The 27,821-nt window shown below is 40.1% G+C and overlaps 1 protein-coding gene across 5 annotated transcripts in view; it reads right to left on the bottom strand.

Annotated features, from left to right (window-relative positions):
* QSER1 (glutamine and serine rich 1) overlaps positions 1-27,668 on the bottom strand; it is a 45,562-nt gene extending 17,894 nt beyond the window's left edge. The window contains exons 1-4 of one of the 5 annotated variants that reach the window (XM_064512912.1): positions 27,540-27,668; positions 9,374-9,486; positions 7,936-8,097; positions 960-4,655 (exon numbers count right to left, since the gene is read on the bottom strand). In XM_064512912.1, the coding sequence (XP_064368982.1) occupies positions 960-4,655; positions 7,936-8,071 (3,832 nt within the window). In that variant the 5' untranslated portion in view covers positions 8,072-8,097; positions 9,374-9,486; positions 27,540-27,668. Of the gene's footprint in view, positions 1-959; positions 4,656-7,935; positions 8,098-9,373; positions 9,487-10,628; positions 13,500-26,614; positions 27,218-27,539 lie in introns of those variants that run through there. The other 4 variants (XM_064512909.1, XM_064512910.1, XM_064512913.1 and 1 more) reach the window with 4 other exon arrangements.
* Between the last annotated feature and the right edge of the window lie 153 nt (positions 27,669-27,821).

Below are 27,821 nucleotides of genomic sequence, written 5' to 3'. Positions count from 1 at the left end.
CTGAGAATTCAGGAAACATTTCACTTTCTGCAATTAGTTTGGAAGGTAATCGTATTACTCTTGAGTAAGTACAGTAACGTGATTGGTTCAATAGTTTTAATCACCTACCATAAAAAACAAACTTCATTGAAAAGATCTAGCTAGGGAAAAATATGCTGTATGTTGACAATACTTCAAAACAAAGCAGCATCAATTAAAAACTATGAACACTGACAGGAAGTCTGTAACATACAGCATAGATGTAATACAAGTGAAACTAAAAAGCCAGGTATATGGAAAGCTAAGCAATGCTGTCATCAACAAAGTGGTTGCCAAAAAAAGCACTTCCTCCTCAGCTTTTGCTCTTTTTTTAACAATATATCAACAAGAAGCTACAATGCAGGTGGTTAATATTCCTGAAATCAAAGTCAAATGATTCCCGCCTTGGACAAGGCTGGCTTGTGACAAGCCAGTGTTCAGTTTACAAGTGTAAAAATCATTTTCATAAACATGCTCAGTACAACCCTATCATCAACAGAATGTGCACAAACAACCTAGCAAGAACTCAACCTTTGCTAACGGCAATTCTTAAACATGTCCTCTTGCTAGGATTTGAAACCACTGGACATGATGGTTTGCTGAGGTTTACAGACAAAAATCATATTTAGCATTTTAAGCCAGAGAAGAGAACTGACATTATTCCCCTTCTGGGCTAAAACAATTTTTTAGTGTTAAAAGTGTTCTACCCAAAGAGCATGTAAAAGTCTATCTACAAATTTTTTAACTGTGGAAAACACTAGTTTAGTTCATGTTCAGCACAACATTTGAAAGTACTCTTAAAATTATGGCTCAATAACAGTGATAAAAACAAATCAAGAAAACCTTTATTTGAACTGAAACCAGCTAATATTACTCTTTATTTTTTTCCCAATGGCTACAGAAATCTCCTTCAATGTATGCAGTTGTAATAACTGTTTTACCTGATTTATTTTTTCTGTCAGAAGTATCATCCAAAGCTGACAACGCAGTGGAGATGCTCTTCTGAAGATCGTGGTTACCTCCCACAGAATCATCTTCATCAGAAGAAAACGAAGGCAATGTTTCTAAATTTTTCTTAAGTTCTTCATCAACTTTTTTGGTTGGACTTTCTCCACTAACCTCCACAGCTACAGGTGTTGCTGCTGGCTGAGGCTTTGAAGACGACTGTAGGCAAGGGGCACGAACTATCTGAGTAACTGGTCGCCTAGTCCTGTTTGGCATTCGTACAGCTGGAGCTGAAAACTGTTGCCTAGGCCCTGACTTTAGAAAGTCTAAAAAAGATGCAATAAATCCTGTTTTGACTTCAGGTTGTTTTTCTTCAACTTCTTTGATTTTTTGCCTCATTCTTTCTTGATGCTGGTAAGTATCATAACTTTCAGAAACAGGAGAAGAATACGTCAAACATGAATCATTTCCTCTTGAATTCTGACGTTTACATTGCCCGCTTCTTTTTATCTGTTTCTGAATTGCACTGTCATCTTCTGCAGCATTTTTGTTTTGGCTTTTTCCTTTGCTTTTTTTCTTCTGAAGATTCCCTGGAGTTAAGTCTTGGCATTCTTCTTCAGTTCTGCTAATGGTTCCCTCTCCACCCTGGGGCACAGCTATTGGCTGCAATGGACCTTTTGACTGGTTACCTGCTACTGTACCATCATCACCACCCATATTAAAATCATTCTCTGATGTAGCACTTTCTTCACTTAGACTTTTACCACTTGAAACAAAGTCGGTCTCTCTTGCACTCAGCGTACCATCAACAGGAACATCGTTATCCTCTTCGGATTCGTGACCGATGCTAGATTGTTTCTTAACTGGAACAACCCCTTGTTCTTGCTCCTCTTGACCAGGGCCAAGGGTGGGAGAGGTCATTCTAGTCGGCACATTTTGATCAGAAGTTTCAATATGTTGTTGATCAAGGTTCACAGTTTTTGCCTGTATTGTTGACACTGGTGTAAGATTTATAGTAATTTGGCCTCCATTCAGTGAAATATTATTTAGGCTTGGTGGCTTTCCAACTACAGGAGGTGAGGCACCGAAACCAGAAGACACATGTCTTACATCCATTGATCGAAACTGAGTTTTAGATTCCTCACTGTTTTCAACAGACTGTATTTCTTCTTCATTAGATGCTGATTTGGCAAAGTCAGATGGAGTCACCCCACAGGCTGCTGCTGTTGCTGCTAAGATATCATCTACATTTGACAATATATTCCTTTCATCACTGAGAAGCATAGTTTCTGGGAAACATATTGAACTAAGAGAAACAAACTGATTTTTTGAATCATGTTGATTTGTTTGAGTAAAATGATCTTTTGTTGTCAAATGTTGCTGTAGCGGTTTCGAGGGCTCAGAAATGTCCATTTTCATTACTTCCGAATTCTGAGTATGAAGCTGTTGCTGAGAATGGCCCCCGTTACTTTGAATAATATGACCATCCATTTGAAGGAATGGATGTGTCACCTGCTGAGGACTCTGTATTCTTTGCACTTGCGGTGATATCTTTGCTTGTCCTAAACCTGACTGCAGAATTGACTGATGAAGAATCTGCAAGTCACAAGCAGACTCCAGAAGTACCTGTGCACTAGGCAAACACAGCTGATGTCTTAAAGCATGAGGCTGAACCTGTGGTGGTGTACTAATGACTTGGCCTTGCTGTTCTTGAGCTTTACTTTCATGCACCTTATGCACGAGAGAATGTTGCTGGTTTAGTTCTTTAGCACTCACATTTACTTGCGTTGTTAGCATCAGGTTAGCTGCCTTTTTTATATCATGGCTTATACTAGTGATATGGCCAATATGTTGGGAAAGCTGCTCCACAGAATTAACCATTCTTTCATCTTTTTTTGATCCTTGAAGACTAAGTCCAACAACTTGATCCTCAAGACGAGAGTTACTTCTGATTACACTTTGAGAATATCTGTCATCTGCTTTTGAGACTCTGTAGGAGGCATCCTGAGCATTGATTTCATCACCAGTTAGCCTTTGGGTGGAAGATTCAAGAGAAGCTTGCTGTTGCAATGCTTGCATATCCTGCATTGATAATTCTTCTTCTTGTTTTGATGAAGCATACAAATTAGAGTCAGACTTCCTTTTAACATATGATTTTGTTTCTGAGGAAGGCCTATTGTTCTGCAATGTCTGTGAATGAGCTGGGGGCGCAAAAGGAGGAGACTGGACAGACGGCAGAAATTTTTGAGACTGCGGAGAGGAGGATTCTTGTGTCTGAGAGTTCTGAGAAGAATGCAAAGAAATAAAGTTCTGATTAGGACTTGAGGCTGGAAGAGTTTGTATCCGAGGAGAGGCAGAAAAGGGAAGAGAAGGTGATGTTAATGTTAAAGACTGCCCTGAAGAATAGCTTTCTGAAGGACTAACAGCTGATAAAACTTGTGACTGAGATGAAAAACTAACTTGGGATTGGCTAACTGGAGATAAACCCTGAGAGTGACTAGAAGAATAGCTCTGAGATTGGCTGACTGAAGAAAGTTCCCTTGTTTGCCCAGAGTAGTTCTCATTTGGAACCGAAGTCAATACCTGTTGATCTGAGGAATAACTTAGCGTTTGACTGTCAGAAGTAATAGTTTGTGATTGCCCAGAAAAAGTCAATGTTTTATACAATGAGGGCAGCTTCTCAACCTTGCTGGATGAGAAATCCTGTGAGTGACTGACAGGTGGCACGTTCTGAGTCTGGGATGAAACATAGTTTTGGGATTGGCTGACTGACAAGAGACTGGGGAGCTGTGCTGTAGAATAGATCTGTGCTTGGCCTGTAATTACAGAACTCTGGTTTTGTGCAGTTTTGGGATAGCTTTGTGTCTGCACAGTGGGAGCTACACTTTGAGGTTTGGGGGTCTTTGTTGACCTTGGAGGCTGCTTCGTGGAACAGTTTTTCACTTTTGCTGTGGAAGCAGATGGAAAACCAGGTGATGGAATTGCAGATGTGTAAGACTGAGCAAGTTCCACTGTGACTTGAGAAGTCTTCTGCTGTGGTCCTCCATTGCTCACCTGAGTAACATCTCCAGCTGGACTACAGGATAACGCTGAGTGCCTAGATGTATCCTGAAAATTAACTCCGCTCGTACTCGTTAAATAGCTGTGTAAGGAATGCTGTGAAACAGTCAGTTGAGCCTGAACAGGCTGAGTACTTGAAGGCCGCTGATGGTGTTTAATAACACTACATTCTCGCTGAAGTGCTCTGTCAATAGAAGCAGTAGAACCAGTAAAGACAGATGTGCTGTACGCCTGAGAAACCTGCTGAGCTCCTCCAAGGGTTGAAGGTAACAAACTAAACTGAGGTTGCAAAAGATGAGGCGCAGATTCTTGAGCAGAACGGTATGTTGATGACTGAGGTGGTATACTGGTACTTAAAACAGAACTGCCTAGGCGCTCAAATGTCAAAGCAGTTGGAACAGTGCCTTGTGATGTTTTAATTTGTAATAAGGGATCATGGGTAGTTAAGAGACCATTTGATGTAGCACTGAAAGTAGTATCTTGAAGAGTAAGAGATGGAGTAGTAGCAAAGTTTCTACTGCTGAAAGTGTTGGGATGTTGATAAGCTGATAAAGCAGATGTTGGTGGAAATGTTCCAGAGGTTGGCAATGCTCCAGTAACAAATAGTTCTGTGGCTGTTGAGGAATGCATACCTGGAAAAAACAAAAACAGAAGAAAAAAGGGAAAAAGAACATAATAAAGCTTTACAAGTTATAACACTCTGCATTTCTTTAACTCATTTTATTGTAAGATCTTGCAGCATTTACAAATATTAGCTTCTTTAGCATCACCACCCTTTTTCAACAACAACAAAAGTACTGAGAGGCACTTATTGGGGCTAGCTTTCAAACTGGAACTATGTTTTAGTAAGAATTCTAAATTCTATACCTGCACTAAATTGCCGAGGGAAAAAACCCACCACCTTAAGATGCAGATTTTTAATGAAAAATTGTATGAGAATAATTCTGCTTTGAAACTGAAAGCTTTTTATTTGTTATTTCAGTTGAAAAAGAAAGTTCATACTAAGGATAACTGATCAAAAGCTCCATCTCCCTTCAATATACAGTAAAAAGGCAAAAATTATACCATACCTATTGTAATAGTTAAAGAGCAATTCCATCTCACACATTTACCCTAACCAATACTTTCATAACTGACTTTACGTGAAACAGCATTCAGAGCTTATAGAGAAATAGCTAACAGCCTATACACTTTGCAACAACTATTTTTTAATGGTGGGCTTTGACTTGCAATATAAAGAGTATAATCTATATGTTCTCTAAAGTGAAATAGTGGAGTACAGGATATCCGTAGTTCCCAACTATATACAGTCTGATAACAACTACCCAACTGAAACGTATAATAATATTACTTACTTACATCCTGGCACTGCTATGTCATCTTTGCTTAAATGAGATTTACTAAGAGAACATACTACTTCAACTGAAAGAGTGTGAAATTTTCTCACTGGTTTTGGGAGGTGCAAGATGGGACCTACAGCAGTGATTTGCATCCTGTGACCTGTAGGTACTGGTGAAGTTTTTGTACTATTTCTAAACAGTCTATGAAAGAAAATGAGATAGGCAAGCTTATTCTCAGATAGGCTTAAACTTGCTGTATAGGAATTTGCATTTCTAAAGGGAAATTTGCAGGGGTCTGCAAATCAAAAAGAGAATTAAAATCACTGACATAATTTCACCATTTTCAATTCTTCTTGGATACTGAAAACAGCTGTTAGTGTTGGATTAGATTTAAGGAGAAATAAAAAATCGTGAGTAAAAAAGGCTCATTTTGTCACAAATATCTCAGTAAAAAAATCAATTTTCATTTGAAAAATATATTAGGACGTCTTAAACTGACTGCAACTTACATCACAAAAATACTCTGAAAGTGTCAGATGAACTGATACGAAGAGATATGATACTGAAGGAATGCCAGGGTATTTTTCACAAGTCAACAATAAGGTCTGAGTAAGGAAGTATAAGCAGTTTCTTAATGAATTTTTTCTAATATTAAAAAAATATATATATATCATGTATATCAGGGTTCTTTTTTACTGATTCCTATCACTAAAACAAAGGTAGGGACAGCCAGAGGCTCAATAGGAAGGATCTAAGAAATGGAACTTATTTCTAGTTTAACTGTGGATGTTCAAGAGTTCAACTAACATGTAGCTTTTCCTTCCCTTCTAGAAATTAAAACCCTTCTTACTATGCATGGAAGTTCTTATACCAGACAAGTGGAGAGCCAGTTACAGAAGCAGTGCTGTGGTAGAACTGGTGGGTTTTTTTAACTTGATTTTTGAAGAGGAGCAGACAAAAGATATGGTGAAAATCATATGGTGAAACAAGATGTGTGCACAGCCTCTCCACTAACCTAAGAAATCAGAACACAGCTAACACACCCCACACATACAAGGAAAACTTGATGGGAAATGTAACAAACATGCTTTTCCTCTTTTCCCCCCCAAACTGGCAGCCGTAGGGTTCAGAGAAAGTATACAGTCCTTCTTAAAGAGGTCACCTTGAAGAGAGAAGGCAGAACATTTGTTTCTCCTTTTCAAAAGAGTTTATAGGAGACAAGGCTCCTGAAAGATACTTAGGAACATTGAGGGATATCAAAAAGCAGCAAAAGCATGAAAGAAAAATAGAAAGCTCAGAGTAATATTGAAAACAGGCTTATGGATGAGTTCTTAGTAGAGAGTAGTCTCAATCACTGGTTTCAACATCAAACCCTACCCACAGCTTGTCTCCCATTCCTAACAGTTCACTGTGATAGGTAGGTTGCAATGAAGAAAATACTAGGAGGAAGAGGGGAAAAAAGATTTCTTCCCAGCTGACAATATGATGTGAGCATGGGTCATTATAACTTTAAAACACCACTAGTAATTAAGATTTACACAGATTAATAGTGTCTTCATCTGTGCTCCCTTGTATTTGCTCTTTTGTTGACCTAAATTGTCCATAGTGAATGAAAAGCAGGTGCCTTTCCACATCCTCTTTTATCAGCTTTCTGGGTTGACCTTCATAGAATGCAGCTTCACATTACATTTAACAATAAGTGCAAGCTGTCAACAAAAGGACTATCCAACTCTTTCTCCTTCCTATCTTATGCCTCCTCCTCTGAATCAGAACTACTGATCATACATCTGCATTGAGAGAAAGATCAGCTTGCTGATACAGTGGAAAACTATCCCACCGAAGAAAGAAAAATGTTTTCTGTCAGATGTGTAAATGGATCTGATTCACTGCACAGCTGCACAATCACTGCATAAGATTAAGGATAACTTGAAACTACCCACAGGTGCAGGAGCAACACTCTTATCTTGGTGTGGCTGTCTATAGCAATCTCATTATATGCAAAGTTTCTTGCTCAGTACAGACGGCTTAACAGATGAAGGGGCATGGAGGGGTGTGTAGGAGGCAGTAAGCCTGCCAGAAAAGAGAACACGTTTGTTTGTTGATTAGGCCATTTATTTTTATGCAACATGCATCTGGAACCTTCTCTTTGAGAATATCTTCCTCATTACTTTTGTGTACCAAGAGGCTAAGGTTATCCACAAACTTTCAGTAGTAATATCACAGAAGAACTATGACAGGAAACGGAGTTTGAGAATGAAAGGTTTGCTAGGATGCCAAAGTAGTCTACCTGAATATGTTTATGATGTTAGCGAGACTAATTCCAAATAGAACGTGGGAGAATAAGTTTGACTCATTAGACAAAATCATATCCTATGCTTCTAAATCCTTTCTAAACAATTAGACTTCTGCTCAGAGATTAATAAGATTTCACTGCTTTTGAGATTTTAAATATTGAGGTGGAAAAGAGGTGGAAGATATGCAGCTTTTTTAGTTAGCTAGGATATTTTTATTATAAATCCCCCCAAACATTCAATATAAACATGATAATTTTATTTCAAGAGAAATTTTTCACCTGTCTGCCAGGAAGGAGCCCTGAATTGTGGTAAAAGGGTAGATCCTGAAGAGGCTGCCTGAGCAGTACGAGACTCAATTGCAGAAAGAAAATTCATAACTGAAGTTTCCTTAGTGTTACTTCCAGCACTGTGCATACTGCTATCAAATATTCCCGAAAGACCTAGATGGAAGTAGGGCAGGGGGGACAAAAGAGACAATTCAGATGAACTTACTATAAAAAGTTCAATCAAATAAGAAGGACATACATTTATAATCCACTACAGATAATCTATGAAATGTGAGCAATACTATTAAACTACAGAGATTTTTCAATGTTCTAACAGTTTTACAGCATTGCATCTGTAAATTGAAACTTGAGGCTACATTTTAAAAGCTAGTAGTAAATGGAAGTCAAATATGCTTTGAAACAATATTTCAGTCTACCAGTACAAACTCTTCTTTCATCTGAGGATTCTTCCGGTTCCACTTTTTACATGAACTATTTACACATTACAGAAATCCTTCAAAAATAGGTTTGACTTCTCTGTATCAATCTTTTCCCCCTTTGGGCAAATTGTAACAGTTTGGATTTCTCTGTGGGACCAAGGCCGACACAAGAAAAAGATTTTTGGTTGCATTTCTTGCTTCAACGACTGTTGCCCATACCCTTCAAAGGCAGGGGGCTAGATAGAAAACACTGGTTTGATCACACAGTTTGAGTAACTGAGTTTATGTCAGGACTGCAGGGCCTGCACTCTGAAATATCCCCTGCAGTTCTGACTCTCCTTTGTCTTTATCAAGGACCTGGCCAAGCCACACAGACTCTCCCCAGCCGATGAGCTGAAGTATCTTTCCCTTGGTTTGCAAAGTGAAGGGGAAGAGATCATGCCCTGCCTTGCGCTGACATGGAGAAAGGATACCATCAGGATCATGGACAGATCCGGTTGTAGATCTAACACAGCTTAACCTGCTACTATATTTAAAGTAAATTTTAACTTTTCCCCCACAGCACTACATCTTAGTTTGTACATGTAAGTACTAGCAACAGTGTGTTCCAACTTGTATTATTTTTTCTATCTGCTTCAGACTAAAAGAATTGGCACAATTTCAGCAGCTAGCTTTGAGACATACTTAACATTTGGCCCTTATGCATAGGCCAAAATCTGAAAAGCTGTATTTCAAACAAAAAAATGCAGGAGTTTCTTTAAAAACAAACAATAATTTATAAAGCATAACACCCCTTTATATCTTCCTTTTTTAACATGCATTTATGAAAATATTTTGACAAAAGTTAGCAACTAATTGTTATCTCTCTACTACAAACTCAGCTTTTCTAATAGAATTTGCCACCATCTGCACAACAAACTCCCTCCAAATAAAAAATCCATTAACTTAAAATTACGTAACAGTTTTTTATTCAGCTATTTAAGCTGAAATCTCATGATATGGGCAGTTACCAGTAGGATGGTGTGTAGCAGAGTATCCAGGAAGCTGATGAGAAGCTGTATATGTCTGTCTGTGAAGAAGTTCTGTTTCTGAATGTGATGGATGTCCTCCTCCATAGCTTAAGCTAAGGAAAAAATTAAACATTATGAACAAAAACATACAGCTAGAGAAACAAGGTACAACTATGAAACCCTGACTACAAGCCAAAAACTTTTAGAAATATGGGGGGGGGGGGGGGGGGGGGAAGCCCAAGATCTGACACATGTGAGATGCCAGGATGTCACTAAAACTGTTTAAAAAAATTATGAAACCTAACTAGCCAAAGAAAAGTCAAAGTTCATCACAGAAAATTCTGCAAAGGATTAGTTCAGAAAAGGTGAGGTTTCTTTAGTTCAACTGTCAGAAACAGTGGATGGACATGTTCTGTAATGTTTTACTGATTTAAAATCTGCACAAGCAGACAACTACAAATACATGCCCATTCTAACATTTCAATTTCTGACTCCATTTAAACTTACAAGATCACATTTAATACAAATGCTGGAATGACTAGGAAGCCTCAGGAACACTAGTGTGCTTTAAAGATTTTGTTCATTTCAGTATGTTTATAACAAAATTGGTAATGAGAGCAATAGCTCTCATAATGACAAATCTCATTCTTCAGGCCTCCTAGCATTAAATGCACGTTAATGATCTACAATTTTTATTTAAAGTTTTGAAAGAGTCATCTATTTTTACATGATGGTTTAATCAGGCTTACGGAAGCAAACTGAAGATATACAGTGTCTGTGTCCATGCAAAAGCAAGAATGTAGAAAATAAAGAAATGCAGATTTAATACCAAGGAACATTAAGAACTAGACAAAAGTGCTAATGTTTTCCAACTCAAAATACAAAAAAGGGAGGGGGAAGCAGAACAAAATCCCAAAGCTTTCAAGCTTCCATAGGCTCAGCTCTCTGTGATCTGCAGAGCTGCTAGTGGTTCTGATTTGCCTGATACAGTATTGTCAACTCCAAACATTCAGAAGTCAAAACCAAAAAAGCTAACACCTATCAAATGGAAAAAAATGAAAGCCAATGTGATTGAAGAACTAATGATATTCTACCTTCTTTTTTATTGCCTTTTGGATGTTATGTTTAAAGGTAGCTGCCACTTACTACAGCGCGCACGCGAGATTGCTTCAAGTTCAAAATTCAATTGTAAGCAGATGCAAAAACAAAACACCTCCCCTCTCCTCCAAAAAAACCCAACCACCGCCAAACTCACTGCTGTCCTCTCCCTGCTGACTGCTGTGCAGGAGACTTCACGTACCCTCTTTGATCCCCTGGGATGAGGGGGCAGTCACTCAGCATAAGGGAAAAACTGAACTTTTGATGCCAGGAATCATGACATCATGGGAAACTTTTATAGAAGTCACCAAATAATAAAAAAAAATTGGCAACGCTACTGCATTTGCTTCATTTTCATTAAGATGACAAGAGTAGGCAGAGCAGATCTGATGAGCCAGTTAAGAGTGCTGCAACTTCTACACTTGCCTATAAGGGACACTAGGTTTTAGATAAATTTCTGTGTCTGTGATCTATTAACAGTGGATCCATTTTCCATTTTATCTACTTATAGCACAGGAGTGCTCACATAGCCAGCATGCCAGACTAAGGAAGGAATTAAAATTCTTTAAAAAACAAGCAAACAAAAAACCCCAGCTGTTGCATTTATCAGTTGCACTCGCTACCTGGCACTTTAACAACTATTCACAGTAGTAACTACCTTTTCAAGAATCACCAAATCTCCATTCAGTGTGGGCATATCAATGTGCTTATCTTATTGACCATAAATTTTTGCATGGTTCAACACCATGACCAACACCTGACATATTAAACACTGAAGGAAATTTGTACTGATTTGCATCATTATTATGAACAATCGGCAAGAGTAACTGTATGATACTGTGGGTTATCTTTTAGTCTAGTATACTAAAACTTCTAACATTTCCAGACAAAAATACAACTGCATTCTGTACATAACACATATAAGACACACATTTGTGCAAGGCATATAATAAAGCCTAAATGCAAGTTATATTTACGAGACAAATTTTTTAAGTTAAGGTGGAGGCTTTTTTTAAATAGACAAATTTGCATGGATAGAAAAACTAAATAAACCTTACCACATATGATGTTTTCTTCACATTTTTTTAATAGAAGTATGCTACACCTGAAAATACTTTTCTAAACTGATCCTCAATTTGAGTTGGGCATGCATTATTAGCAAGAATCATCCTTGTGACACAAATGCTGATCTTATGAAATCTTTCCATCTGTAAGAAGTTCTCCTTAATTTTATCGTGAAGTTTTTTAAAGCATTTACATGTATAAAAGCATATGATGCTGACCTTCCCCCCTCATTTGCGTTTAAAAGGTAAACTAAGAAGCCATACTAAATATATCACTTACACTGTGAAATAGCTTTCTTTTCCTGTTTCATGTATTTTTAGGAAAAGAGAGGCATGTTTAGCTTTGCAGTGATGCTCTAGGCTACGCTTTGTGACAAATATCCTTCCTGAGGCGGTGAGACACCCACAAAGGTTGGTACAGACTACAGCAAACAATTTTGCATCATCCCTTCTCTTGCATCGTATAGTAGAAGTTCACATTCAAAAAGTGGATGAATTTCTAGCCAAAATTACCCACTGGGAAATTTGCAGATTTAAAAATGACTATTTTTAAAAATTTGTATTTATTCTGGTCCTTTGGTGAAGACTGCAATTCATTTCCCCCTCTTTACTCCCTTCCAATAAACCCCTTACTTACAGCATGCTCCAAGACTACAAGACAGCCTAACACGTTAGCTTGTAGACATAAGGTGGAACATTTTGAATGATTACTCTTGCAAAAGAGATGCAGATATAGCCTTCGTAACAAAGAGAACACTAGAATTAACACTGGATATAAAACAACCTTTAGCTCTAGTATCTCAAAAATCTCATTAGTTAATAGAATTGCAAAATTCTAATAGGGCTACTTGAACAAAATACAGCTTTATTTATTTCTATCATGAGATTATTCAAAGTATCTGATGATGGTTGCTATGTTTTTTCCCCCAAAACTCCCAGGTCATAGTTAATGCAACCGCAACGTCAAAAATGAATCTGTCTTTCAATGAAAACATTGCATTTATTAGAACAGTTAATTGTTTATTGTATAATTACTTGCTGCTGGAATGTAGATTCTTATCTCGAAAAACCTGCATATATGCCTTCGGTTTACATAAGCTTATCCTAAACGCAAGCACAACAAGCTGAAAGAAGATTACAGCCTCGGGGATTCTTTTTATAAAGTTTCATTTTTAAACAGATGAACTTACAAAACATGCAATTCGCACATCAAAAATGCATTAAGTGCGGCAAATAACATTATAGCTATCTAGTCATTTGTACTTTTTTTTCTAACTTCTTGTTAAAATTCCACAAGAGCTCTCACTTGTACTGAAATATTCATTTACTTACTGAAGACACACATTAATATTACTTGGTACTTTGTTGTTTGTTCTAATTAGTTACTACAGTGCTCCAAAAATATTTTGCCCTTAGCCAGATACATGACTGTGATTTCTCATTTCTATTGGCATAATTAACTGCACAGTGGAGTGATAACTGCTAGAAAGTGCTATGGAAAGCATACAAATTGGGAAAACAGTTTCCTCTAAAAGTATTTTTCATTGAAAAGGTCCACTCAATTTTAATATAATATTTTAATTAAGTATCTCCTTTCAGAGATGTCCTATGAAGAGCTATCATTATTTGTTTTTGCTGTAATAATGTGATCAAAAAAATCCTTTGCCAATCAAAGTGAAATTACTGAAAAGTTAATCTGGGTTTTTTTGAGCTGTATCAGTTGGTCTACCAGAAGGTATTACCTCTTCCGATAACATTTCTGGCAGAGAATTTATAGTCTTTACACTTGTTACTAAAATACCTCCATCTTGACTTAACACTCCTTGCTGTTTCCCAGTCGTAAGCCTTTCCTGAATTAACTGTCCATGTATCTGTTTATATTTCTGTTTTTTCTACATCTATTACTTCCACAGCATTCTTCAATATAATATTTTCATATGAATTTAGGTCTCCAAATACAACAGGTTAATGAGTTATATTGCCCTCCTTACCTGCCAACACAATTATGTGAGTTGCACTTTACACAAGTGATACCTTGCTTTCCTAAGCATCTTTACAGAATTAAAAACAGAAAGAAAAATACTTTAAACAAGTGTTTTAGATTACTTAACATTTTATCCAAAAAGCATTCTTATATAGGAAAAGGTTGTTCTTTCTAATCTTTCTACTTACTATTCCGGATCAATTTTCATTAGAACTGGCAATTCTTAGAAAAAAAATTTTTTAAGGTTTAATGACTGAGCAGCTATTCATACCTTAGGCAAACCTATAATGCTTATATGAAAATTGACCAGGACTTTTAACAAGCAAAGATATTTCTGGGTGCAGTAACTTCTTTTTTTTCTTTAGCAATTATAACTTTAGCCTCTGATATAAAGGAAAATCATTTAAAAAAAACTTTAAAATGACATAGCATTTTCAAAATATTCAAACTGCAAAGGCCATGCTGAAAGTGAAACTGGACACCTAAAAGATAAGTAGTTACACAGGAAACTCCTACTGATCCCAGTAAAATTCAGACTCCTAATGCTGATGTGTTACTGAGACAGAAAGCTCTACCCCCTGCTTCAATCTCAGACTCCCACCATGTCAATAAAATGCAACAAAGCTCTCCGACTAACATGCCTGAAATCCAAAATAATCAAATGGAACAAAACAAAAAGCAACAACCCAGCATGCACTATACAAATGATCAGATTTGAAGCAAATGTGAGTAACAATTTGATTTTATTTTTGGGCAGCCTATTTCCAACTTACTGAAAACAAGAACAGTTCCCTGACTCCTGCGAGAAGACGGACTGCTGTGTGACTAGGCACACAAGTTGTTTTTAATTACATCACCAAAACAGAGATAACAATACAGTGATATCCTCATGCTGACAAGGAAATACCTAAAAATTGATACTTTGCTTTTTACCTGACTTGAGATATATGCTAAAGATGAGAAATATTACTCAAAGCACTGTAATTAAATTATTATATTAAGAAAATACACACATTTAACCTTTTACCCGAAAGCTTAGGCACTTTGAAAAGGAATCTCTCTTCAACTACCTCTTTAACTATCCAACAGTCACTTCTATTTAGAGGCTGAAAACAAAGCCTTTTAAGATCCAAATACCACACAACAAGCAAACTCATTTCTAAATATTAAAAATACTCTTCTTTCTAAATATAGGAAAGGTATACATAAATTTATGTTTACAACTTACATCTCTCTTTAGCCAGTATGTTTGATTTTACACATGTAAAATACAGTTCCAGGTTGCATTAACTGTTGGCAGCTTCATACCTAGAATTGTTTTAATATCAGATTTAGTATTAGATTTGTTTAAATATTTATCTTTGTTAATTTTCCTTTACTCACAGCATCCCATGGAGGCAGAAAAGAAGAGTATTACTTGGGAACATTACTTGAACGTAACATGGATGAAACAGAAGGCAAATGAAAAACCACAGGGGCTTTTAGCTAGCAAGCACTTCAGGTGCTCATTCTATCAGCAACTGAGTTCACAGTAGTTTGCTATAGTCTAATTAGAATGTAAATCAACAACTAGAGTTCATTTATTCTCCAGTACAAAATGAAATTAAAAAGCAATATTATAGGTGTATATATATTTCATCCAAAAATGGGTTTGGTCTTTTGTTTTTTTTTTAAAAAAAGACTCTAAGAAAGCAAAATCATAAAGGACAAAGAGATTTGCCTAGAATGAAACCTGTTACATAAACCAGTTTAATACTGTTAACAATATTAAAATAGCCTTGTCCAGCTGATAGCCCAACTCACTTCTGAAACGTTAAAAGCAAGCCCATACAGAGAACAGAAAATGTTTTAGTAATTAATTCCAATAAAAGGAAAATACACTCCTTGTTCAGCCCTGATGTTTGTCTTCCAACTCATTTCAGTACAAAATATTTAGACATGTATGCACTATGTGATTTTTCACGTATATTTTCCAGTTTCACACATTAAAAAAAACGGACACTGCAAGAACAAAGTTGGTTCAAAGCTTCCAAATGTCAGCAGGTTCAGGAAAATTTGGCAACCTGACTCCTCCCTGTATCTAACCCCCTTCATTCTTCCATTAGATGATGCAAGAAAAGAGAGTTCTTAACATTTGAAGATTCAACTGACATTTCCACAAAGGGAAAGAATATTTACAAATCTAGAACAGTAGAGTATCCACGAGGCAAAAGAGAAAAACTCTGCTATTTGAAAAATTAAATCCACCATTGAGAAATGAGTAGAAGAGCACCCTAAAGTTTTTATGTATCCTAAGGTACCTAGAATGATCCTTAAGGAAGTTACTGCACCTAACATTATAGATCTTCAGTATTTGCCTGGCTTTTTCTTGAATTATCACATACAAAATAAATAGGAATCAATATTTTAAGGAATTACAAATGCTTCAACAATATTATTCTTCAAGATAGAATGTTTAGAAAGACAGGAAATACAGAATTAGACTCCAATAGTATGGTATTAGAGTACTATATAGAGCAGTATTATTTTATCTGTAATCTTCTCTCTGCTGGTTACGCCACACTTGTACCCTTTAAAGTCACTATAGACCATATATTTGATGTGTTACAATTTCATGCATTCTAGATTAAAGGCAATCACCCTTCACTCTTTCATTAAAGATGAAGTTCCTGCTTCTGTTCTCATGCCAGCAAAAGCATGACTGAGACCCTCACGACTTGGAGGGAAGACTGCCTCAAGGTACTTGAGAGCAAAAATGCTATTTCTTTACTTTCCAAGGGCTGAGATATGAGTTTCTAAGAAAGAAATTGGGAGGTAGAAATGAATTATATACAGTGAATTGGCTGAATGAGCAAAATTTCATGCTGCTCATGGGATTCTTTAACTGAATACATGTCATACCTTAAGAAAAGAAAAAGATTTCATGGCAAAAAAAAGTTTGTCTCCATTTTATTTCCATGTTAATGTGCCTGAACTCTTTATACTTGATCCTTAACAAAAAAAAAAAAAAAAAAAAAAAAAAATTACAGCCCTTAAGGAAAGCCAAAATAGTCTTACTGGTACTTCAATACCTGAATGCAAGTGCTGACTTGTCTGATTTAAGTAACCTGCAGAGTTCTTAATAACAAAGACAAATATAATTCCATCTTCATAAAATCAGTTAAACTATGTCTTGAAACTATGTATGTGAAAATTAAAATTCAGATAGAAATGAGCATTTTACAAACTTCAACCTCAGCTGAAAACACAAAAAGACTTGACAAATTGCCATATGATTATTTATTTTTTTTTAAGATACACAATCTAAATGATCTTTCACTGCTGTTATCTGTGTTTGAAATGCAGTATATTTAACAAAAAAATCATCAGTTTTTTTCTTCATCAAAATTGGCAAAAATCACTACCACTTCTCTTGGCTTTGACTAAAATTCTCAGTAACCTAACCAAAGCAACTTAAATAAGATTGGGTTTACAAAACCAGATACACTACAAAAAGCAAAAAGAATTTAAGAGGCGCAAGGTATTTTAAATTAGAGTTACAATACTAAGATGAACTACTTCAAATTCCCAAGGCCCTTTAATGGTAGATGTGAAACTCCCAAACCACCAGCCCACTAGCAGGAACCCAGAGGCTGAGGGAGCATCCAGTTTCCCAGGCTCTGTCCTGTACAGCCAGGAGCAAAGATGCAGGAACTGGAGGTAGAGCCTGCATGCTGCCAGGCTATTCACACTGTGAATAAAACTGACCACAGAGCACAGTACTAGATAAGAGGCTCTTTACGTAGGAGCCATATCCACTTTTCCCCCCTTTTCTATTTTAACAGAGGCTAGACCCTGCCAGAAGTGTTCTAAAATAATGATGATTTTGACATCTTAATGTACTTCTTAAGACTTCAAGACCTTTTCCTCTCCTTTTGGAGAGGAGTCTTCCGTATTCCCACTCTCAAAACTGAAGTCTAACTCTGACTTCCTCATTAATTCAGTATTGCCACTCCCCACATCTAAACACACTGATAAGCCCACATTCACTGCTCAATTTAGATTATTATGCAGTGTCAGAAAAAATGTAAAGCCATCTATTTGTCACACAGTGTTTTGGGGGTTCACACACCTTCCCTGACAGCTTCTACTCTACTGTTCCCTGAGGAAAAGCAAATATCAGTTAAGGCTTGCGTAGTTCATACCATGCTAAGAACTGCAGCCCTTCTTTTCCCACCTTTTGATTTTGATGCCTTTTGGGGCATTGGATTATTTTGTCACTGCATTTATTTATCCTCTTTGCTTACATTTTCTCTACCAAAGAACTTTCTCTTTATGCAGCATGGAGATAACAACACTTAGCTCCTATGGAGTATATTTTACTTATAATTTTAAAGATTTTTATAAGGGACAGTAACAGAAATCTAGCACTTTTTCTCTACTATCTGCTACTATTATATTGTTAAAAGCTTAGTTTGAAACACTTGAATCTCTTCTCAAGATCATCCTAGCATAATGGTTGAGCACACAGCAAAATCTTCCATTATGGATAGCCAGGATATGCACAAAAAAATTTTCATTAATTTTAGTAATAAAATTTTGTTTCAAAATATAAAGATCAGCTCATTATCTCAAGATGTGGCTCAGTCACATGACTGCTTTATTAAAAATAAAACCCATTTCAGCTATTAAGATGCCTCACAACCCTCCTCCTCCCACCAGTATTACGGTGCCATAATTTATGTCAAGCTGAGTATTATCTTCAGGACACTATAGGTACATTTGATACCCCATTTCTTAATAAGTCTCTTACTTTCCAATTATAAGGAAAGCACTGTGCTAACATAATCCTGAAGTTGAGATATTAATCACAAAAGAGGTAAGAGGCACAAATATATACGTCCTACCAACTGACAGAGCCATCTTAAGTTTAAGCAATTACTATTTTCATCACCAAATCTCCAAGTGCTTTATAGTTATGTAACCCGTGAAATATCTCCTAGTTTAAACTAGGGAAACAAAGGCACAAACAATAACCTACTCAGATTTTCTGAAGAGGCCAACTGTCACAACTGGAAACAGAGTTTAAAGCATCTGGTACTGAAAAAAGAGTCAATTTCTCAATGCTTCACAAAGCTAACACTTTTAAGAGCGCCGTGTGCAACATACTAAGCCATTCTGAAAATCAGGCTTTAAGGCACAGGGTGACAGAAGAACTTACATAGAAGGTAGGCATCCATATACCGCTTAAATTTAGGAATGCAAACCCTAGTATCCTTGCTAATCCGCAGAGCCTACAATTCTTGGTAACTAAATACTCTCTAAGTTTTCCAGTAGGCCCAGACTCCTGGTACAGCATTTTCCCAGTCCCATAACACGCTAAGGAGGCTAAGCAGCTCATCTGACCCCCTCTAGATTCAATAAAGAGGTATCCCCTTTGACTAACACCACTTCTGTCCCAATTTAGGAGTTATGCTCAGAACAGATTAACATATTAACGACATGCAGTTCATAAAACACAGCAACAAGAGTCCTGTTCATGAAAGAAAATATAAGAAGGTGCTGCTCTCTACTTTTACAGGAAAAATTGGCATAGCCCATGAACTTAGCTCTTCTTCATCCTAAAACAGTTTTAAACCTACATCTCTAATCTTCCAAAGAGCACCCTGGCTACCATGTTGTCAATAGAGCTAGTATTTAGCTGAAAACATCATCATTTACATGAAGCTGGTTGCTTCTGAACACTTCAACTAGAAAAACGTGCACTGTTCGAAACTGTAGAAAAATGGTTAGAACTGCATGCCATTTATTTTGAGATGGGAAAAACTTTGCTATATAAAACAAATTCCTTAAATATGCCCCAGGTATAGATTTCATGCAAGATTTTCTGACTTTCAGGCAGATGTCTAAACACAAACAAGTATTAATAGGGATCAAAATGGTACACACACACAAACTATAAAATTGCTTTAATTGGTGAAAAAAACTTGTATTCTCCTTTAAAAAGAACAACAAAAGGGAGTTTTAGAGGAAAAAGGATCAGAAAAAAATCTCAGCTCTCTTCAGTGGCTCAGAGCATTGGTAACCTCCAGGTCACCAGCTCCAGCAAGAACTGAAATTATTTAACAAATGGTTGCTGTTCAGAGGCTTAAGGAGTTAGTTTTCTAGGATCACTCTTATTATAGCAAAAGAGCAAATGTTCACAATCAAGAAAAAAAGTATTAGAAATGCTATCCTTGGCAGACTCAGTAGAGAATAATGAAACAGGAGGAGCATAGGAATCGAAGGATTATTCACTGTCTAGTACTGGAATTTTTGACACGAAGAAGAGAGAAAGTAAACAGGATGTGGTGTGAAACACTAAGTTGCCATATTTCTAAAAGGGATTTCCTGGACAGAAAAAAGTGCAACATGAAACGTGCAGCACACCCCAGTACATTCAATATGTCCAAGAAACATCAGCTTGATTGCATACGTATTATGTATGTGCAGTGGCTATTTGTCTAGCATTTTCTGGACGTCCAAAAGCTTTCAAAGTTTCCAGACATCTGGAAATGCTAGACAAACAGCCAAAGTCCTCAAACTCTTCTCACACAATATTGCTAGGTGAAAAGGCAGCTACCTCCAGTGAAATCCACACCTCCGACAGGCGGAAGTATAACTCATTGAGTTATTGAGGAATAAATATTCCTTAGCATCTTCCTATGTAAATACTATTACTCTAAGATAAGGGTGCCTAAGGTTGCCTTCTTCCTGCTTAGTCTAATTGGCTAAACTTACACAAGTCTTAAGCGAACGAGAGTGGCAGGCATGTAAAAGGAAGATGAAAAACTAGAAAAGCAATCTGGGCAAATAAAAGCTTGTCCAAACATATATAGGTTCTTGCTCAATTGTTTTGGAATAAAGGAGTGCAAGTATGCAGGTATTGAGGAATAAAAATTCTTCACCCCTGTTCATTTTAACCTATGGTCACATTGTTTTGAAGACACACTCAAGCAACTGTAAGAATGCCCATTGATACATAATAGTTTATACAGTAAAAAAACAAAGAAGTGATGTAAAAAGAGGTAACAGAAAGAGTAGCAGAAATAAAAACAAAACTGTGAAACCTGCCCGGAAAGATAAGTAAATTTAGTACTTACTTATTAAGAGCTCAGTCCTCTCCAAGCACATTACTACTTTCTGCTTAAAAATTCTAAGAATTTTCCTTTCTCTGTTTGTCCCTTTCATGGTACAGCAAGATATGCCTTGCTGGAAAGGCTGCTGAATTCTGCATGGTGCTCAAAGCTATTTTTGTCACACTTAGGGCTACTAAGGAAGGTTTAAAGCGAGAACATTAATGTGCTGTCTTTTAACTGTATTTTACCCTTTTCTTTTAAACGTATGGAATAGGCACTCAGGAAACAAAATGACTCTTTGACATGCAAAGTTGTGAATGCTTGGACGAAATAAAAGAAATCATAAAAATCCAAGGAAAATACACCCTCTCTCTAAGAGCTCTAGTATTGTTTGGAATGAATATAATCCAGTCATAGGTGCTTTTTCCTAACGGGAACAAAGATTTTTCTAAAAACAACCTCCTTCCTATGAAAGCATCATGCCAGAATCAACAGCATCTCCAAAAAAAATAAAAGGTGGGCAAAAGTACAGAAGAAACAAAAGGAAAAGGTTGGTTCTCTAGCTGTAGAAAATAAACGCTTACTTTTAAAGTAATAGGATGAAAGACATACATATGGGGCTGAATGACTTTTTGCACAGGTGAAAGAATACAAAGCCCATTTCTTTCAGAAAAACATATTCAGTAATCTGTGGTGACGTTCTTGGTTCCATGGGAAAGGGCTCACATATGAAATATCAATCCAGGTACCCTCAGGAGACATCAAAGGTTGAACTAGCATGGATACTTAATAGCATCTCCTCACAGGGATTTGAGATGTTAAAATTTGGGTGGAAGACTGGCTGAAGGTGGTTATAGGACAGGGCTGAGCCCACCTGAGAGCTGCTGGGAGCCTGCAGGGCAGACTGCCCTCCCACGCCAGGGCAGCTGGCTCCTCGCAGCCCTTCTCCTAGCCCTGCTCCCTCTGCCGTCCCCTTGTGCCACCTCTGATTCCTCTCTGACAGCATGAATAAGCCAGTGCAACCCTCCAGTTCAAGAGAAAGCTATTCACCTTCTTAGGTTAGTTTTCTCATGGATTAACAAATTAAATCAGCTCCCTGTGCAGTTGCACAAACACCAAAGCCAATATGGGCCAGAGGAGGAAGAGAGCCCCTTTCAGCAGCATTGAGCCCAAACAGCAAGTTCAGCCATCTCATGTAACTGCACCCTCAGACTAAGTTTTAACTTGTTCCTTCTGCACACTGCCTTTTGTCACTCTGCCTTACTTCAGTAAAGGACAGTAAACGCTGATTCATGAAAAGTTGTCATTAAAATCTTAGACAGGTTAAGTGGTATGTAATTCCAAAAGCTCCTATTTGGCTCATTTTGAAACCTTAGCAAATGTTTTAAAAGATGTCTTTACATCTGCATCTACGAAAAGCTGAGGCATATACAGCAAGAATGTACTCAGCCTCTTTGTTCATTCAGTCTTTGACCTTGTCAGGACTATTATTTTAGGGTGTACCGAACATAGTCCTAAAATAAATAAATAGATAAATAAATAAAAATAGACAAAAGCTACTAAGTCACTGTGAGACAACTGTGTTACAGCATGGACTACTTGTGCTTTATTTTGTATGTATAAATGTTCTAACTTTAAACTACGACAATAACTTAGGTAAGATTAAAAGGTGACCTACTTCGTTATGTGTTTATAAAGTTATTCAATCCTTCTGTGCCTTTTTCTTTAAGTAGCAACTGTTCTAAATATATTCAATATACGAGCTTTAGTTTTCAAAATTTGAAATATTATGCCATAGGGAACTTATAGTAGGAAATGTGTTTAACAGTGAACATTGTTTTTACCTCTCAGATCAACTGCACTTCATAAAATAAAAAGTTCTGTTTTTCTAAAATATGTTATTTACCTGCATTTTCTTCAGTTTATACAGACAGGCAAAAATCCATTAGAATTTAAAACTGATGAGCCTTAACTAAATCGCAACTATCACAGAGTTGTCACAATAATCACTCGTTTGACAGCTATGCAAAAATATAAGTCATCATACCTGTGTATCATGAAAGTTTAAGTCTCCCACTTGGGTAACTTCCCATATGAACGATCACTGTAACTACTTTGTTATCTTAGATTAGCTGCTACAAACATAAGCTGCATTAACCAAATGTCAGTGTTATCTATTGCAAAGAACCTTTTTTTCAATTAAATGATATTAAAAAAAAAAGTGTTTGTCTGGACAAGGCAGAGGCGGACAAGTATTACCCAGATAGGAGAGACATCAGACGTCATGACAGTCTCCATAAAGTTTAAAGTAACAACAAAAGAACTATGACTGTCATCCAATCCTATATAACACAAGACTCAGTTCTTAGAGCTGAGGTAAAAAACAAACAAGAACAATCAGCTCCCTCCACTACCAAAAAATCCTTCTCTGAAAGGAAACCTAGAAGTATTGTGAAGCCAGACATGTACTGAAACAACCAGAACCCTCATTAGTCATCATCTTACTCCATTTTTATTTCCAAGCAATTGTGACAGTCTTTCAAACTACTGCATTTTCACATATTTTGAAGACCAAGTTTTTCTCGAGCAAGTAACAAGCGAGTGTGATACGCGTATTTGCCATTCAGTACAAGACTAGCTTTAGACTGTGCCACAGAAGAGAGTTTCAGTACGGAAGTAAAGTTTTCCTGCAACTACAGAAAAAGATCAAACTTCGCAGTCTGTCAATATGTTCGGCAGGAATTCCTTCAAGATGCTGACAGTCTAAATAAGAGCGGGGGGACACTGAGGACAACCCCTTTCAGCTCCCTGCCATACAGCTGGCTTAGTTGTGCTGCCCAAGCATACTCCTAAGCAGTAGTGAACACTCTTCAAGTAATGTGATGATTCATTTCAAGTGATTTCCATCATCTCCAGTCCTCATTTCACTATCTTTTCCTACTCTATGGGAAAAGTTATGTCACAGCAGGCCTACTACCAATGTCCTTATAATAAACCACCACGCATTTCCTTTCAGTTGATAGGAACAGTGCCATTGCACAGACAAAACAGTGCCTGCAAGAAATAAGGAGCAGGATAAAAACCAGATGGCTGAAGTTAAGTGCAGGGAAGACAGGAGTAATGCTTGTTGGGAGGAGAAATCATTTTGATGAACTAAGACTGAACAAAGGAACACAGCCTGCAACAGCATAAATATCAGAATACCTTGAATGAAGTCTCGTTATCTATATCACGTAAAGAAAGGCTCAATTCTTTTCAAGTAAGTACCAGATTAACTTGAAATATTTTTTTTTATTCAACATCAGACTAACGCTGCTTTAGCTGTTTAGAAGACTACCTGTCAACCACAACCAAAAATTTCGTTTTGAAAAATGTGAAGTGATCTACAATGAAGGTCTAGAATACTGACAACATATTCCATTACAGGACATCGATATCTTCATGATTCGCTTCCAGGCTGATACAGGCCTTGGCAGTGGTACTCAAGACTCTGGCATCCCAATTCCCGAGCAACTGACTCTATCCATACCAGGACAAACATTTACAGTAGCAGAGGAATCACAAAGACCTATGCAAGCCTACACTAGGACAAAAAGAAATTTAACATTCTAACAAATACAGTTCAAATTTTAAAATCTCACTGAAAACAGGGTACACCACATTTTAAGTCTCACTGAATTGGCATAAGCCCTAAGTAAGAACTCCAGGCAGGTATTATGTTTGATGCAAGCTTCCCTGCTTCTGCTACAGTGTGTGTGTGGGGGGGATGTTGAAATATCTCAGTCAACACATTTTTAAAACATATCATTTATCATCAGCGAAACAGCCTCAAGATGAAACTTTAAAGGAAATTAAAGCAAGAGCTTCTTGCCATTGCTTCCTAAACTATGCATAAACATTGTTATATCAAGAATGGATTCGGTGATACTAATTTGATTTTTTTAATTAGATTAACAGTCTGATTGGTTAAGGTATCAGGCATTGATCCAATAACCTTCTGTAAGGTATCTGTACTGTTCTGCATGCCAATTTAATTAAGAGATTCACAAACCACAAAATTAATATAGAAACTATTAAATAGATCACAGTTATGTTTTGAAACCAGAGTGGGGTTTTTTTGAATATAGAAAATAATCATCAAGCAGTTGTGTTTCTTCTAAGATCCAGGCAGATCCATTCTTTGTCCCACGCTAAAGATTTTTATCAATGACCTGGAAAACACAAAGCTTCCTCAAGGAATAGATGACATGTTCCTCAGTAGGTCCCGAAAATTACGGAGAGTGATATAAAAGGGACGTGCCACTGACTTCCTCTGAAACCAACATTTTAACATGACCGAAAGTAATTCAATGATTAGGGAGAGAGATTAGGAAGAGAGGTAAGAGACCTCACCTTGCCATGCAAGCAAGAGAACTTGGCTAAACATAGCTTTATGGTGCAACATTGTAGCCAAACAGCTAACAGTCCTTGAATTCCTCTGTAAAACAGGGAATCTAGCAACTCCGGTACTAGGGAGGTCCTATTATTTTCTTATTTAACATTGACTTAATTGCTTCTAAAATGCAACGTCCAGAATTCAAGAAGGATGACAATAAATTGGAGGGGATCCAGAAGAAAACTGAGGGAATGTCTGGCAAAAAGCTTCAGAAACTTACTTGTTTTTCTTAATAAAGAGAATATTAAGCAACACATTCATCAAAATTCAGAAGAACTTATAATTGGGGAAACATGATAGCGGGATTATCAATATCGGTGAAGCTATAACAAGATTCTGTGGCTAAAAGCTGAAGGTAGCCATCTTCAGATCACAAACAAGAAATAAAATGCAAATCAACCATTTATAGTATATTTTACCAAGAACTGGGTTGAATACTGCCTCGCTGGAAAATTTTAACTATACCTTCTCAAACGTAAGCTCTACTTTCAAACACAAATTGAGGAAAAAGTCCTACGGCCTGCATTATGAAGACATCAGACTAGGTGGTTGCAGCAGTCCTTCTGACTTGATAATCTATTAATCCTATCAGACAGACCAGAACACACGTGTGACTGCTTTCAGCACTCAATACAAAATCATCTATAGGCACACCTATTTTTACCTAAGACTTTTACCTTTAAATACCCCAGAGATTGGTGCTGCAGCTACATCACGTCAGATGCAAATAGCGGGCAATAACAAAACCTCATCACCCAGAATATATTCATTTGTGTTGGCAGAGCTACGCAATCAAAAAGCAACCCGAAGCCAGTAAGATATCCCGTATCTTTTGCACTTCCCAGCACTTTAAAGGACTCTCCACGGGACCGAATCATCCCGAACAAGTTTTAGCTGAGAGGCGGCTCAGCACGCCTGAAGAGAGCGATCTAGAACAAAAAAGGGTCAGCAAATCTCAACCAGGCTGAAACGCGACCGAAATAAAGGAGGCGAAGCAAGTGGCTAAGGTAGAGCGGCGGCGCTGCCCTCTCCCGGCGCAGGCGGCGGTGCCCGGGAGCCCCGCGCCGCCGCCCCGCCGCAGCTTTGTCCCCCGCGCGCCGCCGCGCCGCGGCCGGGCCCGGCGCCGGGCTCCCCGGCGGAGCCAGGCCGCCAGCCGTGAACTCTTGAACCCGCGCCGCAGCCCAGCGCGAGCCGCCGCCGCCGGGCGGTGCGGAGCGGAGGCGCCGGCGCGCCCGCGCAGGCACCCGCGGCGGCGGCGGGCCCGGGGCCGCCGGGGAGCCCGCCCCAGCGCGGCGCACACGCCCGCCGCGGCCGTGCCCCCGCGCGGGGAGGCGAGGCGAGGCGAGGCGGCGGCCCGGCCGCCCGCCCGCCGCGGGGCCTCGCCGCGCCGCAAGGGCCCCGTCGGCCAACGGCCGCGCCGCCGCCGCCGCTCGGCCTTGCGCCGCTCGGCCCCCGGGCGCGCAGGACGGGGCGCGCAGGACGGGACCCGCCGCCGCCCGCGGGCCAGGCCCCGGCCCAGGCCCCGGCCTCGCCTGGCGCAGCCCCCCGGCGGACCCTCCTCACCTGGGCTTGAGGCTGCCGGCGCCGCGCTCGTAGGCCCAGGCGGCGGCGGGCTGCGCGGCGGCCGCGGCCAGGGGGTCGGCGAAGCCGGGAGCCGGCGGGTAGTTCCTGTCCATCATGGGGGCAGGGAGCGGGGCCGGGGCGGCGGGGGCTGCGCTGGGGCCCTGCGCGCAGGGCGGCGGCGGCGGGGACCGAGCGGGGCGGGTGGGAGCGGCCCCCCCGCGCCTCATGCGGGGCGGGCAGCGCCGCGGCCCCCTCCCCGGCGCGGGCGCGGGCCCGGCCGCCGCGTCCCGGCCCCCCGCCCTGCCCTGCCCTGCCCTGCCTCCCCTCGCTGCCGCTCAGCTGCGGGCGGCGGCGGGCGGGAGGCGCGGGGGAGCGGCGCGCGGCGGCGGGGGCTGCGCGGCGGCCAGGCGGGGACCCATGTCGGGCTGCTCCTTCCCAGGATGCACCTCCGCCGCCGGAGCGCACTGGGGCCCGGGCCCGCCGCCGCGGCCGGGGGGCAGGGAGCCGCCGCGCCGCCAGGGGAGGAGGTCTGCGACGGGGGCAAGGGCGGCCGCGGCCCGGCGGCGGCGGGAGCGGAGCGGAGCGGAGCGGGGCGGGGGGCGGCCGCCGCCGCCGGGGGGAGGGGGTGAAGGCGGGGACGGCCGGGCGGCGCGGCGCGGCGCGGCCGATTTCGCCGCGGGGCGCAGCGCGCGGCGGGGCCGTGTCAAGCGAGGCGCTGGCGCTTTGTTGGAGGGGCCGGGGCGGGGCCATCTCGCTCCTGCTGAGGGACGCGGCATCTCCGCGCCGTGGCGTCAGCGGCGGGGCAGCGCCGCGGGACCGGGCCCGGCCGCGGCGGCGGCGGCCCCGCGGGGCGCCGACAAGATGGAGGGCGGCGGGCAGGGCCGCGGCCGGGAGCGGGCTCGGCCGGCCGCCGCCGCTGACTTACCCCGGCTCCTGCCCCGAGGCGGGGAGGCTGCCTCACCGGGAGCGCTTTGTAAAGCGACTTGCTCGCTCGCCCGCCCGCCCTCTCCTCTCCTCTCCTGTCCTGTCCTGTCCTGTCCTGCCCCGCCGCGGCGCGGCGCCGGCGCTCGTCCTCGGGGCGGCTCCGCCAGGGGCGCGAGGCGCCGCGCGCTCCCGCCAGCCACCCAACGGCCCTGGCGGCGCGCGCGCGCGGCCGGCAGGTGCCAACCGCCGCCCCCCGGCAACGGCCGCTGCCCCCTCCCCGGCC

The sequence above is a fragment of the Dromaius novaehollandiae genome, chromosome 5 (genome assembly GCF_036370855.1).
Source record: "Dromaius novaehollandiae isolate bDroNov1 chromosome 5, bDroNov1.hap1, whole genome shotgun sequence".
Taxonomy (NCBI): domain Eukaryota; kingdom Metazoa; phylum Chordata; class Aves; order Casuariiformes; family Dromaiidae; genus Dromaius; species Dromaius novaehollandiae.
The sequence above is the reverse complement of the archived record's forward strand: the minus strand, read 5'-3'. Positions and strand labels throughout refer to the sequence as shown.